At 48.2% G+C, this 14612-nt stretch overlaps 1 protein-coding gene across 2 annotated transcripts in view; it reads left to right on the top strand.

Moving 5' to 3' along the window:
* The window catches only part of LOC119943357 (solute carrier family 22 member 8-like), a 51434-nt gene that overhangs the window by 29976 nt on the left and 6846 nt on the right, over positions 1 to 14612 (top strand). For both annotated transcript variants that reach the window (XM_038764282.1, XM_038764283.1), the window contains exons 5-7: positions 3485 to 3608; positions 6739 to 6854; positions 10264 to 10478. In XM_038764282.1, coding sequence (XP_038620210.1) covers positions 3485 to 3608; positions 6739 to 6854; positions 10264 to 10478 — 455 coding nt within the window. The remainder of the gene's footprint in view (positions 1 to 3484; positions 3609 to 6738; positions 6855 to 10263; positions 10479 to 14612) is intronic.

The raw sequence follows: 14612 nt of genomic DNA, 5'->3' as shown, positions 1-14612 counted from the left end.
GTCACACAGCAGACAAGTGGCGGAGCCGGGATTAGAACCCATGTCCTCTGATTCTCAAGTCCGAGCTCTTGCCACTAGGCCATGCTAATAATAATGTTTGATAAGTGTCTACTTTGTGTCCAGGGTTGTCCTAAGCACGGGGGTGGATTCAAGATAGTCAGGCCCCACTTGGGGCTCATAGTCTAAGTAGGAGGAAGAACAGGTATTGAATTAATTAACTTGTATTTCCCAAGCGCTTAGTACAGTGCTCTGCACGCAGTAAGCGCTCAATAAATACGATTGAATGAATGAATGAATCCCCATTTTGTAAATGAGGGAACTGAGGCACAGAGAAGTTAAATGACTTGCCCAAGGTCACCCAACAGGTAAGCATTATGGATGGGATTAGAACCCAAGTCCTTTGGCTCCCAGGCCGATGGATGCTCTTTCTATTAGGCCCCACTCTGGCTAATTTACAGGGAAGATTGCAGGGCAGGTCTGGGGGCGGCCCAGACCACGGATCCTCTGCTGGGGCCGGGGGCGGGGGGCTCTGTACAGTGCCTGGCGCATAGTAAGAGCTTAACAAATACCATAATAATAATAATAATAATTATTATTGAGTGCTTCTGGCCTGCAGAGAATTGAATTAAGTAATCGAACATTCAGTTATATTTATTAATAATAATAATTATGGTATTTGTATATGTATATATGTTTGTACATATTTGTTACTCTATTTATTTATTTTTTTATTTTACTTGTACATATCTATTCTATTTATTTCATTTTGTTAGTATGTTTGGTTTTGTTCTTTGTCTCCCCCTTTTAGACTGTGAGCCCACTGTTGGGTAGGGACTGTCTCTATATGTTGCCAACTTGTACTTCCCAAGCGCTTAGTACAGTGCTCTGCACACAGTAAGCGCTCGATAAATACTATTGATGATGATGATGATATTTGTTAAGCACTTACTATGTGCCAAGCACTGTACTAAGCACTGGGGTGGATACAAACAAATCGGGTTGGACGTAGTCCCTATTCCACTGGGGGCTCATGGTCTCAATCCCCATTTTACAGATGAGGTAACTGAGGCCAAGAGAAGTGAAGTGACTTGCCCAGGGTCACACAGCAGACAAGTGACGGGGCCAGGATTAGAACCCATGACCTTCTGACTCCTAGGCCTGTGCTGTATCCCTACACCATGCTGCTTCAGCTTACTATGTGCAGAGCGCTGCACTAAGCACTATTCATTCATTCTTTCATTCGTATTTATTGAGCGCTTACTGTGTGCAGAGCACTGCAATAATAATAATAACAATGATGGCATTTGTTAAGCGCTTACTATGTGCAAAGCACTGTTCTAAGCGCTGGGGAGGATGCAAGGTGATCAGGTTGTCCCACGTGGGGCTCACAGTCTTAATCCCCAGATGAGGGAACCGAGGCACAGAGAAGTTAAGTGATTACGCGCTTGGGAAGTACAAGTCCCTACCCAACAACGGGCTCACAGTCTAGAAGGGGGAGACAGACAACAAAACAAAACACATGGACAGGTGTCAAGTCACTAGGGAGAGTACAATATAACACAGCTGGTAGATACGTTCCCTGCCCACAACAAACTTACAGTCCAGAGGGGGAGACAAACATTGATATAAATAATCTATAATTTATAATTTATAAATATGTAGACAACACATGAAGACAACAAACTCTATTCAGAGAAGCAGCATGGCTCAGTGGAAAGAGCAGGGGCTTTGGAGTCAGAGGTCATGGGTTCGCATCCCGACTCTGCCATATGTCTGCTGTGTGATCTTGGGCAAGTCACTTAACTTCTCTGGGCCTCAGTTACCTCATCTGTAAAATGGGGATTAAGACTGTGAGCCCCACATGGGACAACCTGATCGCCCTGTATCCTTCCCAGGGCTTAGAACAGTGCTTTGCACATAGTAAGCGCTTAACAAATGCCAATTATTATTATTATTATACGCAATGTGAAGGCCCTTTGGAAAAACATGGGGCTATAGAAAATTCAAGATATTATCATCCCCCGGGGCTGGCCTGAGAGAGACCACTAGCTCACCCCCCATCCCCACATCCCTGTGGGGTCACTCTCCCTGCTCCGTGTGGCCTCAGACCATGATATCCTGAGCCTCCTTCCACCCCAGGCACCGAGACCAGCAGAAGCAGCATGGCATAGTGGATAGAGCTCAGGCCTGGGAGTTGGAAGGTCATGGGTTCTAATCTTGACTCTTCCAGTTGTCTGCCGTGTGGCCCTGGTCAACTCACTTCACTTCTCTGGGCCCCGTTACTTCATCTGTAAAAGCAATGAAGCAATGAGGGACTGGTTCCAACCTGATTTGCTTGTATTCACCCCATCTCTTCAGCGTGGCTCAGTGGAAAGAGCCCGGACTTTGGAGTCAGAGGTCATGGGTTCAAACTCCAGCTCTGCCAATTGTCAGCTGTGTGACTTTGGGCGAGTCACTTCATCATCATCATCAATCGTATTTATTGAACGCTTACTGTGTGCAGAGCACTGTACTAAGCGCTTGGGAAGTACAAGTTGGCAACATATAGAGACAGTCCCTACCCAACAGTGGGCTCACAGTTTAAACTTCACTTCTCTGGGCCTCAGTTACCTCATCTGGAAAATATTGGATGAAGACTGTGAGCTTCCCGTGGGACAACCTGATCACCTTGTCACCTCCCCAGCGCTTAGAACAGTGCTTTGCACATAGTAAGGGCTTAATTAATGCCATCATTATTATTATTATCTCTTGGTACAATGCCTGGCACATAATAAGCGCTTAACAAATGCCACAATTATTGTTATTGGAAAGGACAGGGAGAGGCATGGGCAGGGAAAACATGACAGGGGGGCCACTTCCTCTGGAACATTCTGCTTCCAGCCTGGCTCCAAGCTCAGCGGCAACCGGGCCCCGGTGACCAGCACTCGAGAAAGGCCCTCCCCGTCTGAAACCTCCCCGCACGTTCCTCTCCGGCCCGGCTTGGCCCATTTGAGCTCCTTCCAGCTCTCCCTCTCCCACCTGCCCGGCCCGGCCGGCTTCAATCATACCCAGCAGTTCTGCGGGGGAACTGAACTCCCCAGCTGAGATAGACATCCGAGAAACAACACGGCCCCCAGCCAGAAATTGCTTTTGGAAAAGGAAGAATGGAAGTCAGAGTTTGCCCTGGCACTGAGAAGCAAAAGTCCAAAGTTTGGCCGAGTTCAAACACCATGAAATCTGCAGTGCTGCATCTTGTTTTTCACCCCGGGGGGAGTCTCTGCGGCCCTCCGGGGCCCCGTGGGGGTGGGGAGGGGAGTGGAAGGGGGCCGCTTCCAACTTGCCAACTTGCCAACTTGCCAACTTGGACTTCCCAAGCGCTTAGGACAGTGCTCTGCACACAGTAAGCGCTCAATAAATACGATTGATTGATTGATTGATTGGAAGGAGGGCGAGGAAACCTGGCTCCGCTGTTGTCCGGTGACTCTCTGCTTCTCCTCTCACGCAGGTGGATAGCGGAGTCCGTGCGCTGGCTGGTTTTGACGGGCAAACCGGAGAAGGCCCTGAGGGAACTCCAGAGAGTGGCGACCTGCAACGGGAAGAAGGAGGAGGGAAAAAAACTCAGTGTGGAGGTAGAGGCCGCCGGCTGAGGTGCGAAAGAAGGGCCCTGCTCCGGCCCAGGGCCCGCCTGGGACAACTTGCGCTGTACTAAGCGGAGTACTGTACAGTGTTGTACAGAGAAGCAGCGTGGCCTAGTGACAAGAGCCCGGGCTTGGAAATCAGAGGGCGTGGGTTCTAATCCTGGCTCTGCCACTTGTCAGCCGTGTGACTTTGGGCAAGTTATTTAACTTCTCTGTGCCTCAGTTACTTCATCTGTAAAATGGGGATTAAGACTGTGACCACCTGATTACCTTGTGTCTACCCCAGCGCTTAGAACAGCGCTTAACAAATGCCATCATTATTATTATTATTATTATGCGCAGGGATAGATGCAAGCTCATCAGGTTGGACACAGTCCATGACTCACATGGGGCTCACAGTCTTACCCCCATTTTACAGCTGAGGGAATGGAGGCCCAGAGAAGTGATGTGACTTACCCAAGGTCACGTAGGAGACAAATGGTGGAGCCAGGAATATAACCCGGGTCCTTCTGACTCCCGGGCTGTGCTCTATCCACTAGGCCATGCTGCTTTCCATGTGGAACTGGCCTTGACCCCCACCAACTGTGAGGTTGCGGCAAGCGAGGCAGTGGGGAGAGAAGGGAGAGGAAGGATGGGAACTACTAAGGAGAAGAATAACAATGGTATTTGTTAAGTGCTTACTATGTATCCAGCACTGTTCAAGATAATCAGGTGGGGCACTGAAGCCATCCCTCATTGAGCTCACAGTCTAAGTAGGAGGGAGAACAGGTACCAAATGAGGGAACTGAGGCCCTTTTCCTCTCCCCCTCCCCATCCCCCCCCTCCCTACCTCCTTCCCCTCCCCACAGCACCTATATATATGTTTGTACAGATTTATTACTTTATTTATTTTACTTGTACATATTTACTATTCTATTTATTTTGTTAATGATGTGCATCTAGCTTTACTTCTATTTATTCTGACGACTTGACACCTGTCCACATGTTTTGCTTTGTTGTCTGTCTCCCCCTTCTAGACTGTGAGCCTGTTGTTGGGTAGGGACCGTCTCTATATGTTGCCAACTTGTACTTCCCAAGCGCTTAGTACAGTACTCTGCACACAGTAAGCGCTTAATAAATACGATTGAATGAAAAGTGGCGGAGCTGGGATTAGAGCCCAGGATCTCTGGCTGCCAGCCCCGTGCTCTTTCCCCTAGGCCATGCTGCTTCCCTGACGTGGAAGGAGAAGCAGCAGTTTCAGCTGCACAGACTGTTATACCCTGCCTCATTTCCCAGAGGAAAGACCCCCCCAAATTCTCAAAGCCCTGAGATGCTGCTCTAGAGGAGTGGGGGTGTGGAATCAATCAATCAATCAATCAATCATATTTATTGAGCGCTTACTGTGTGCACAGCACTGTACTAAGCCCTTGGGAAGTACTCCTCAAAGAGACCATCTCTTTCCCTCTGTAACAGGTGCCAGGTTTTCAGAGGCTGCTGGAGTTTGATAAGAATATTTGAGGATTGAAGCGAATATGAGGAGGGAGGCAGAAGCCTAGTGGAGCCAGTGTGGCCTAGTGGCTAGACCACAGAGCTGGTAGTCGGAAGGACCTGGGTTCTAATCCTGGCTCTGCCACTTGTCTGCTGTGTGACCTTGGGCAAGTTACTTTACTTCTCTGTGCCTCAGTCCCTTCATCTGTAAAATGGGGATTAAGACTCTGAGTCCTTGTGGGACATGAACTGTGTCCAATCTGATTAGCTTTTTTTTTTTTTTTAAAAAAAGGTATTTTTGAGCATTTTCTATGTGCAGGCACCGTTCTAAGCCCTGGGGTAGATACAAGCTGATTAGACTGGACACAGTCCCTGTCCCACACAAGGCTCACCATCTTAATCCCCATTTTACAGATGAGGTAACTGAGGCTCAGGGAAGTGAAGTGATCTGTCCAAGGCCACGTAGCAGACAAGTGGCAGAGCCAGGATTAGAACCCAGGTCCTTCGGATTCCCAGGCCCGTGGTCTATCCACTAGGCCATGCTACTTCTCAGGCCACTCTCCTTCCCTGCTTGTAGAGAAGCAGCGTGGCTCAGTGGAAAGAGCCCGGGCTTTGGAGTCAGAGGTCATGGGTTCAAATACCAGCTCTGCCAACTGTCAGCTGTGTGACTTTGGGCAAGTCACTTAACTTCTCTGTGCCTCAGTTACCTCATCTGGAAAATGGGGATGAAGACTGTGAGCCCCCCAAGGGAGAACCTGATCACCTTGTAACCTCCCTCGTGCTTAATAAATGCCATCATTATTATTGTTATTATCCCGGCACTTTGTACAGTGCCTCGCACATAGTAAGTGCTTAACAAATACCATTTAAAAAAACAAAACAGAAAAGCCAGGCTGGGGAAGAGTTGTGGGAATGTCTACTGGGAGGGTCAGGAGCTAACTCTGGCTCCACACACCCCACCCCAGCCCACTCTCTGATTTCCCAGCCTGCTCCAATAGGGGAGACTGGTCCTAGTCAGTCAGATACTTGCATGGTCTGGTTCATGGGGAATGGTAGACCAGAGGAGGAACACCTTAGGCAAGGTAAAAGCCAAACCCAAAACCTGCTGGGAAAGAAAACGGTTTATGGATGGCCTACGACTTTGCGGCCACTCAAGAATCAGTTAGCCCTATCCTGCCCCCTGCAAAGAGAGGAGGGTGTGAGCGAGGTGACTCGTCTCTCCTTTGCTCCCATCAGGAGTCTCCCAAGCAGTGATAGCAAACTGACACACATAGGTGCTCCCTTCGCAGGACGAGAGGGGCTGTGGTCACCAGTGTGGCGTGATCCCCAGGGTGGCATGATCTGGGCTCCCATTCACCCCCCAGCCCGGATCTCTGATGAGACGTGAGACCTGAGGGCTTCCAGGCGGGGCTGAAAAGCCCCCAAATGGCCACTTTCTGACATTCGATCGTATTTATTGAGCGCTTACTGTGTGCAGAGAACTGTACTAAGAGACTGGGAGAGTACAAACAATAAACAGACACATTCCCTGCCCATCCTGTTGGCTCTTTGAAGCCCACTCCTTCCCAATCCCCACCCACCCTAAAATTCCCGCCCCGGGCTTACGACAACGAGTTAGCGCCTTTGCCGAGACCAGTCTTCTCTCCACTCCAAGGAACTCATCTTCAACCTCCAGAAGGAAATATCCTCCGCCAAGGTCTCCCACAGCGCGGTCGACCTCTTAAGGACGCCTACTCTGCGTCTCATCACCTGCTGCATCTCCCTGGTGTGGTAAGTCAAGGAGCTCTCTTTTTCCCAGGCAGGCCGGAGGCTCAGCCTGCAATATAAAGGAGGTGCTCCATTACCCTACAGGCTCTTGAGGTTGGGGGTCTGGCCCCAGCTCCTCCAGACCCCCAGCTCCCAGGATTCCTTCACTAGAGAGCCAAATCCTTGGGCTGGGGGCTAGTGCCTCTCTGCACTGTCCCGCCTGATGATTTTTGTAATCTAGGAGTCGGAGTTTCTCAGGGTCACACCTGGAGAGTTTCCAGTACTCCACCAGTCTCGACTACGGGAGGGAGAGTCAAGCAGAGGCATCCCCGGCCCACGTCATCCCCCTGGCCTGGAATGCCCTCCCTCCCCACATCCACCAAGCTAGCTCTCTTCCTCCCTTCAAGGCCCTACTGAGAGCTCACCTCCTCCAGGAGGCCTTCCCACACTCAACCCTCTCCTTCCTCTTCCCCTCCTCCCCCTCTCCATCCCCCCACCTTACCTCCTTCCCTTCCCCACAGCACCTGTATATATGTATATATGTTTGTACGTATTTATTACTCCATTTATTTTACTTGTACATAATTTATTCTATTTATTTTATTCTGTTACTATGTTTTGTTTTGTTCTCTGTCTCCCCCTTCTAGACTGTGAGCCCACTGTTGGGTAGGGACCGGCTCTCTATGTTGCCACCTTGTACTTCCCAAGAGCTTAGTACAGTGCTCTGCACACGGTAAGCGCTCAATAAATACGATTGAACGAATGAATGAATTCCCCATTCCATTCCTAGCTTGGGCACTGGCTAGCAAGTGGAAGACAATCTGCTACAACTCAAAACTCACCTGTGCTGGGCAGCAGCTGCATGGGAGAGAATCGAGGACAGGGACCCAAGTTTACTGCACAGAAGGAGGCAGTGGTAAACCACTTATTGAGTGGTAAGAGCTCAATAAATACGATTGATTGATTGATTGATTGATTCCATATATTTACCAACTCTATGGATCCACAACCAGAACGATGGCAGACGGAGGTGGGACGTTCTGGGAGAGATGTGTCCGTGAGACGACTCGAAAGCGTAAGACGAGGCAAGGAGTCTGAGGAGAGAACCAGGGAGCCTCCCAGCTTCCAGGATATCCCCAACCCTGATCTCACCCAACCGGCCAGTGATGATCAATGAAGACTTTAATAGGCACTTTCCATGAATTAAGCACTGCCCCAACCTCTGGGAGGGAATGATAATTGGGGTATTTGTTGAGGACTTTACCACGTGCCAGGCACTGTACTAAGTGTTGGGGTGGGTACAAGCTAATCAGGTTCATTCATTCATTCATTCAATCGTATTTATTGAGCGCTTACTGTGTGCAGAGCACTGGACTAGAAGTCTAGAAGGGGGAGACAGATGACAAAAGTAGACAGATGTCAATACCAGCAGAATAAATAGAATTATAGCTATACACACATCATTAATAAAATAGAGTAATAAATATGTACTGCGGGGAGGGGAAAAGGGTAGGGCAGAGGGAGGGAGTGGGGGCATTGAGGAGGAGGAGAGGAAAAGGGGGGTTCAGTCTGGGAAGGCCTCCTGGAGGAGGTGAGCTCTCAGGTGGATGCAGTGTGGCCTAGTGGAAAGAGCATGGGCCTGGGAATCCAAGGGCATGGGTTCTAATCCCTGCTCCGCCACATGTCTGCTGTGATCTTACCTCCTTCCCTTCCCCACAGCACCTGTATATATGTATATATGTTTGTACATATTTATTACTCTATTTACTTATTTATTTATTGTACTTGTACATATCTATTCTATTTTATTTTGTTAGTATGTTTGGTTTTGTTCTCTGTCACCCCTTTTAGACTGTGAGCCCACGGTTGAGTAGGGACTGTCTCTATATGTTGCCAACTTGTACTTCCCAAGCGCTTAGTACAGTGCTCTGCACACAGTAAGCACTCAATAAATACGATTGATGATGACTGGACTAAACGCTTGGGAAGTACAAGTTGGCAACATAGAGAGATGGTCCCTACCCAACAATGGGCTCACAGTCTAGAAGGGGGAGACAGACAAGAAAACAAAACATGTGGACAGGTGTCAGGTCATCACAATAAATAAAAATAAAGCTAGATGCACATTATTAACAAAATTAATAGAATAGTAAATATGTACAAGTAAAATAAATAGAGTGATAAGTCTGTACAAACATTCTAGACTGTGAGCCCGTTGTTGGGTAGGCACCGTCTCTATATGTTGCCGACTTGTACTTCCCAAGAGCTTAGTACAGTGCTCCTCACACAGTAAGTGCTCAATAAATATGATTGAATGAATGAATGAATATATACAGGTGCCGCGTACACAGGTTGAACGCAGTTCCTGTCCCACATGGGGCTCATAGTCTCAATCCTCATTTTGCAGATGAGGTCACTGAGGCCCAGAGAAGTGAAGTGACTTGCTCTAGGCCACACAGCAGCTAAGTGGCAGAGCCGGGATTAGAACCTCCAACGTTCTGACTCGCAGGCCTGTGCTTTATTCATTCATTCTTTCAATCGTATTTTTTGAGCGCTTACTGTGTGCAGAGCACTGTACTAAGTGTTTGGGAAGTGCAAATTGGCAACATCCAGAGACGGTCCCTACCCAACAATGGGCTTACGGTCTATCCACTCATTATGCCATGCTGCTTCCCTATCGATGACACATTGGCGTAGGCGGTAATCCAGGGCCCAGCAGGGAACTCAAAAATCTCCAGTGGCTACCAATCAACCTACGCATCAGGCAGAAACTCCTCACCTTTGGCTTCAGGCTGTCCATCCCCTCGCGCCCTCCTACCTCACCTCCCTTCTGTCCTTCTCCAGCCCAGCCCACACCCTCCGCTCCTCTGCCACTGCTCACCTCCTCACTGGGCCTCGTTCTCACGTGTCCCGCCATCAACCCCCAGCCCACATCCTCCCCCGGGCCCGGAATGCCCTCCCTCTGCCCATCTGCCAAGCTAGCTCTCTTCCTCCCTTCAAGGCCCTGCTGAGAGCTCACCTCCTCCAGGAGGCCTTCCCAGACTGAGCCCCTTCCTTCCTCTCCCCCTCGTCCCCCTCTCCATCCCCCCCGCCTTACCTCCTTCCCTTCCCCACAGCACCTGTATATATGTATATATGTTTGTATGTATTTATTACTCTATTTATTTATTTATTTTACTTGTACATATCTATTCTATTTATTTTATTTTGTTAATGAGTTTTGTTTTGTTCTCTGTCTCCCCCTTCTAGACTGTGAGCCCACTGTTGGGTAGGGACCGTCCCTATATGTTGCCAACTTGTACTTCCCAAGCGCTTAGTACAGTGCTCGGCACACAGTAAGCGCTCAATAAATACGATTGATTGATTGATTGATTGATTGATTGAACTTAAGGGAAGCGGACACCCCACGGGAACACCATGCTGTCTTTGGCAGGTTCGCCACCGGCTTTGCTTACTACAGTCTGGCCATGGACCTGGAGGGCTTTGGAGTCAACGTGTACCTGCTCCAGGTGATTTTCGGCGGGGTCGATATCCCAGCCAAATTCATCGCCATCCTGACCATCAGTTACCTCGGACGCCGGACCACCCAAGCCATGTCCCTGATTCTGGCCGGCGGGGTCATCCTGTCCACCATCTTTGTACCCCACGGTGAGTCTGGGCTTCCCTGGGAAGCAGTGGACGGAGGGGTTTTTCCCAGGAGTCTGTGACCCACCTGACATCACCCTCACTGCCTGCACCAACTGGAATGAATCATCATCATCATCATCAATCGTATTTATTGAGCGCTTACTGTGTGCAGAGCACTGTACTAAGCGCTTGGGAAGTACAATTTGGCAACATATAGAGACAGCCCCTACCCAACAGTGGGCTCACAGTCTGAAAGGGGGAGACAGAGAACAAAACCAAACATACTAACAAAATAAAATGAATAGAATAGATATGTACAAGTAAAATAAATAGATAAATAAATAGAGTAATAAATATGTACAAACATATATACATATATACAGGTGCTTTGGGGAAGGGAAGGAGGTAAGATGGGGGGATGGAGAGGGGGATGAGGGGGAGAGGAAGGAAGGGGCTCGACAGCTCGTATCAATCAATGGTATTTACTGAGTGCTTACTGTGGGTAGAGCACTGTATTAAGTGCTCAGGAGAGGACCATAGAACCGAGTTAGTAGGCACATTCCCTGCCCACAAGGAGCTTACAGTCCACAATGCCGCTTCTAGATCGGTGCTTTCCCATCAGGGGTTCTAACATCGTTAATGTCGCTATATGGCCCTCATTCATTCATTCAATCGTATTTTTTGAGCGCTTACTGGGAGCACTGTACTAAGAGCTTACTAAGAGCACTGTACTAAGCGCTTAGAAAATATAATTCAGCAACAAATACAGACAATCCCTGCCCACAATGGGCTCACAGTCTGGACTATTGCGGTATTCCTTACCGAAGGGAAGATAAGGGAGAAGCAGAGTGGTCTAGTAGAAGGAGCACAGGCCTGGGCATCATAGGACCTGGGTTCTAATCCCGGCTCTGTTACTTACCCCCTGTGCAACCTTGGGAAAGTCACTTAACTGCTCTGTGCCTCAGTTACCATATCTGCAAAATGGGTTCTCTCCCTCCTTCTAAGACTGGGAGCCCCATGTGGAACCTGATTATCCTTTATCTCCCCCAGCGCTTAGTGCAGTGCTTGGTATATGTAAGTGCTTAACAAATACCACATTTACTATTATGAGGTTAAGGAAATGTACTCTGTGGGCTCTCTAATGTCAAGGAGCTACATCTCTTTGATGGTGAAAATGTTGTTTTAGTTCTCCAATCAAGTCTACCAGCTGGTCTCTTCTCCCAGACTGAGAGCCTCTGGGGGATACCCTCAAAGTCAAGTTTGAAATATTTGGTCTTAAAGAAGGCTAGTGGCTCAGTGGAGAGAGCCCGGGAGTCAGAAGGACCTGGGTTCTAATCCTGGCTCCACCACTTGTCGGCTGTGTGGCCTTGGGCAAAACACTTCACACTTTGTGCCTCAGTTACCTCATCTGAAAATGGTGATGAAGACTACGAGCCCCAAATGGGACAGGGACTGTATCCAACCTGGTTAATAATAACAATAATAATGGTATTTGTTAAGCCCTTACTATGTGCAAAGCACTGTTCTAAGCGCTGGGGAGGTTACAAGGTTTGTCCCACAGGGGACTCACAGTTTTAATCCCCATTTTACAGATGAGGTAACTGGGGCCCAGAGAAGTGAAGTGACTTGCCCAAACTCATCCAGCTGAAAATTGGCGGAGCCTGGATTTGAACCCATGACCTCTGACTCCAAAGCCCATGCTCTTTCCACTGAGCCCAGCTCTGCCAACCATCAGGTGTGTGACTTTGGGCAAGTCACTTCACTTCTCTGGGCCTCAGTTACCTCATCTGTAAAATGGGGATTAAAACTGTGAGTCCCCTGTGGGACAACCTGATCACCTTGTAACCTCCCCAGCGCTTAGAACAGTGCTCTGCACATAGTAAGCACTTAATAAATGCCATCATTATTATTATTACTATTATTTGAACCCATGGCCTCTGACTCCAAAGCCCGTGCTCCTTCCACTGAGCCACGCTGCTTATATTAGCTTGTATTCTACCCCGGCGCTTAGTACAGCTCCTGGCACATAGAAAGTGGTTAATAGATAGGATAATAGAAGGCAAGACAGACCCGTTCCCACTGCCTCCCATCCCATTTCAAGGGTACCAGGTGGGAAACCCGTCAGCAGGGGATGTGATGTGTTGGTGTTCAACCAAACAGAGGGGAGTGTACACGGGGAAGTGTCCTGCTCAGGTCTCTTAGCAAGTTCATGGGTTCAAATCCCGGCTCTGCCAATTGTCAGCTGTGTGACTTTGGACTGTGTGACTTTATTAAGCACGTAGTAAGTGCTTAATAAACGCCATTAAAAAAAAAAGTTGTAGAGGTGGCCGGGGGGACCTCCTAAATCCAAGCTTGCTCCTTGGATCCCCTGACATCCCAGGTACTTGCCCCAACATACATATGAGCATCAATAGCCATAGCAATAGTAATAATAATAATAATGGCATTTATGAAAATGCCTCTTTACTATGTGCAAAGCACTGTTCTAAGCATTGGGCACCGTTCTAAGCACTGAATAATAATGATGATGATGATGGTATTTGTTAAACGCTTACTATGTGCCAAGCACTGTTCTATACATCGGGGTCAATATAAGGTAATCAGGTTGTCCCACGTAGGGCTCACAGTCTTCATCCCCATTTTACAGATGAGGTCACTGAGCAACAGAGAATGATGGCATTTATTAGGCGCTTACTATGTGCAAAGCACTGTTCTTGGCTCTGGGGAGGTTACAAGGTGATCAGGTTGTCCCACGGGGGGCTCACAGTGTTCACCCCCATTTTACAGATGAGGTCACTGAGCAGCAGAGAAGTGAAGTGACTTGCCCAAAATCACACAACTGATAAGTGGCAGAGCAGGGATTAAAACCCATGACCTCTGACTCCCAAGCCCGGGCTCTTTCCATTAAGCCACTCTGCCTCACGTTTTTAATTTATCAGTTATTGAACGGTATTGACCAGGACACTCCTGGATGCCCGGCCCTGTCCCAGGCGCCTGGGATACGTACAAAAAAGGGGAAAAAAAAGTGCTCAGTATAGCGACCTGCACACAGTAAGTGCTCAATAAATACAACTGAGTGATTGAAAAGATGCAAACAGTGAGATGAGCAGCAGAGTACCCTGCTTTCAGTAATAATAACTGTGGTGTTTTTTAAGTGCTTACTATGTGCCAAACACTGTACCAAGCACTGGGGTAATAATAATAATAATGTTGGTATTTGTTAAGCACTTACTATGTGCCGAGCACTGTTCTAGGCGCTGGGGAGGATACAGGGTAATCAGGTTGTCCCACGTGGGGCTCACAGTCTTCATCCCCATTTTACCGATGAGGGAACTGAGGCCCAGAGAAGTGAAGTGACTTGCCCAAGGTCACACAGCTGACAAGGGTGCCGGGATTAGAACCCACTACCTCTGACTCCTAAGCCCGGGCTCTTTCCAGTAAGCCATACTGCTTCTGTATATGTTTGTACATATTTATTACTCTATTTATTTATTTTGCTTGTACATATCTATTCTATTTATTTTATTTTGTTAGTATGTTTGGTTTTGCTCTCTGTCTCCCCCTTTTAGACTGTGAGCCCACTGTTGGGTAGGGACTGTCTCTATATGTTGCCAACTTGGACTTCCCAAGCGCTTAGTACAGTGCTCTGCACACAGTAAGCGCTCAATAAATATGATTGATTGATTGATTGATAATCAGGTAGAGGGGATAATCAGGCCAGACACAGAACCCCATGGTGGGGGGGTTCACGGTCTCCATCCCTACCCTGGTAAAGCCCCCCTCCCCTCCCCACCCAATCAAGGAGGCAGAAGATGATCACAGGGAAGAGTGATGGCTTTAGAATCCAGAAATGTCTCTTTTCTGAGGCCAGAATGCACATTCAGGCACAAATGTTTCCCACAATATTTTCTGCACAAATTAATAATATTTATTGAGTGCCTACTGTGTGCAGAGCACTGTACTAAGCACTTGGGAGAGTACAATAAAACAGGGGGTAGACACATCCCCTGCCCACAACGAGCAATTTTGTTTAATGATACCTTCTAAGCACTTACTATGTTCCATGTTGTACTACGTTGAGAAGCAGCGTGGCTCAGTGGAAAGAGCTCGGGCTTTGGAGTCAGAGGTCATGGGTTCAAATCCCGGCTCCGCCAC

The sequence above is a fragment of the Tachyglossus aculeatus genome, chromosome 22, assembly GCF_015852505.1.
Source record: "Tachyglossus aculeatus isolate mTacAcu1 chromosome 22, mTacAcu1.pri, whole genome shotgun sequence".
NCBI lineage: Eukaryota > Metazoa > Chordata > Mammalia > Monotremata > Tachyglossidae > Tachyglossus > Tachyglossus aculeatus.
Note: the sequence above shows the minus strand (reverse complement) of the source record. Positions and strands in the feature narration are given on the sequence as shown.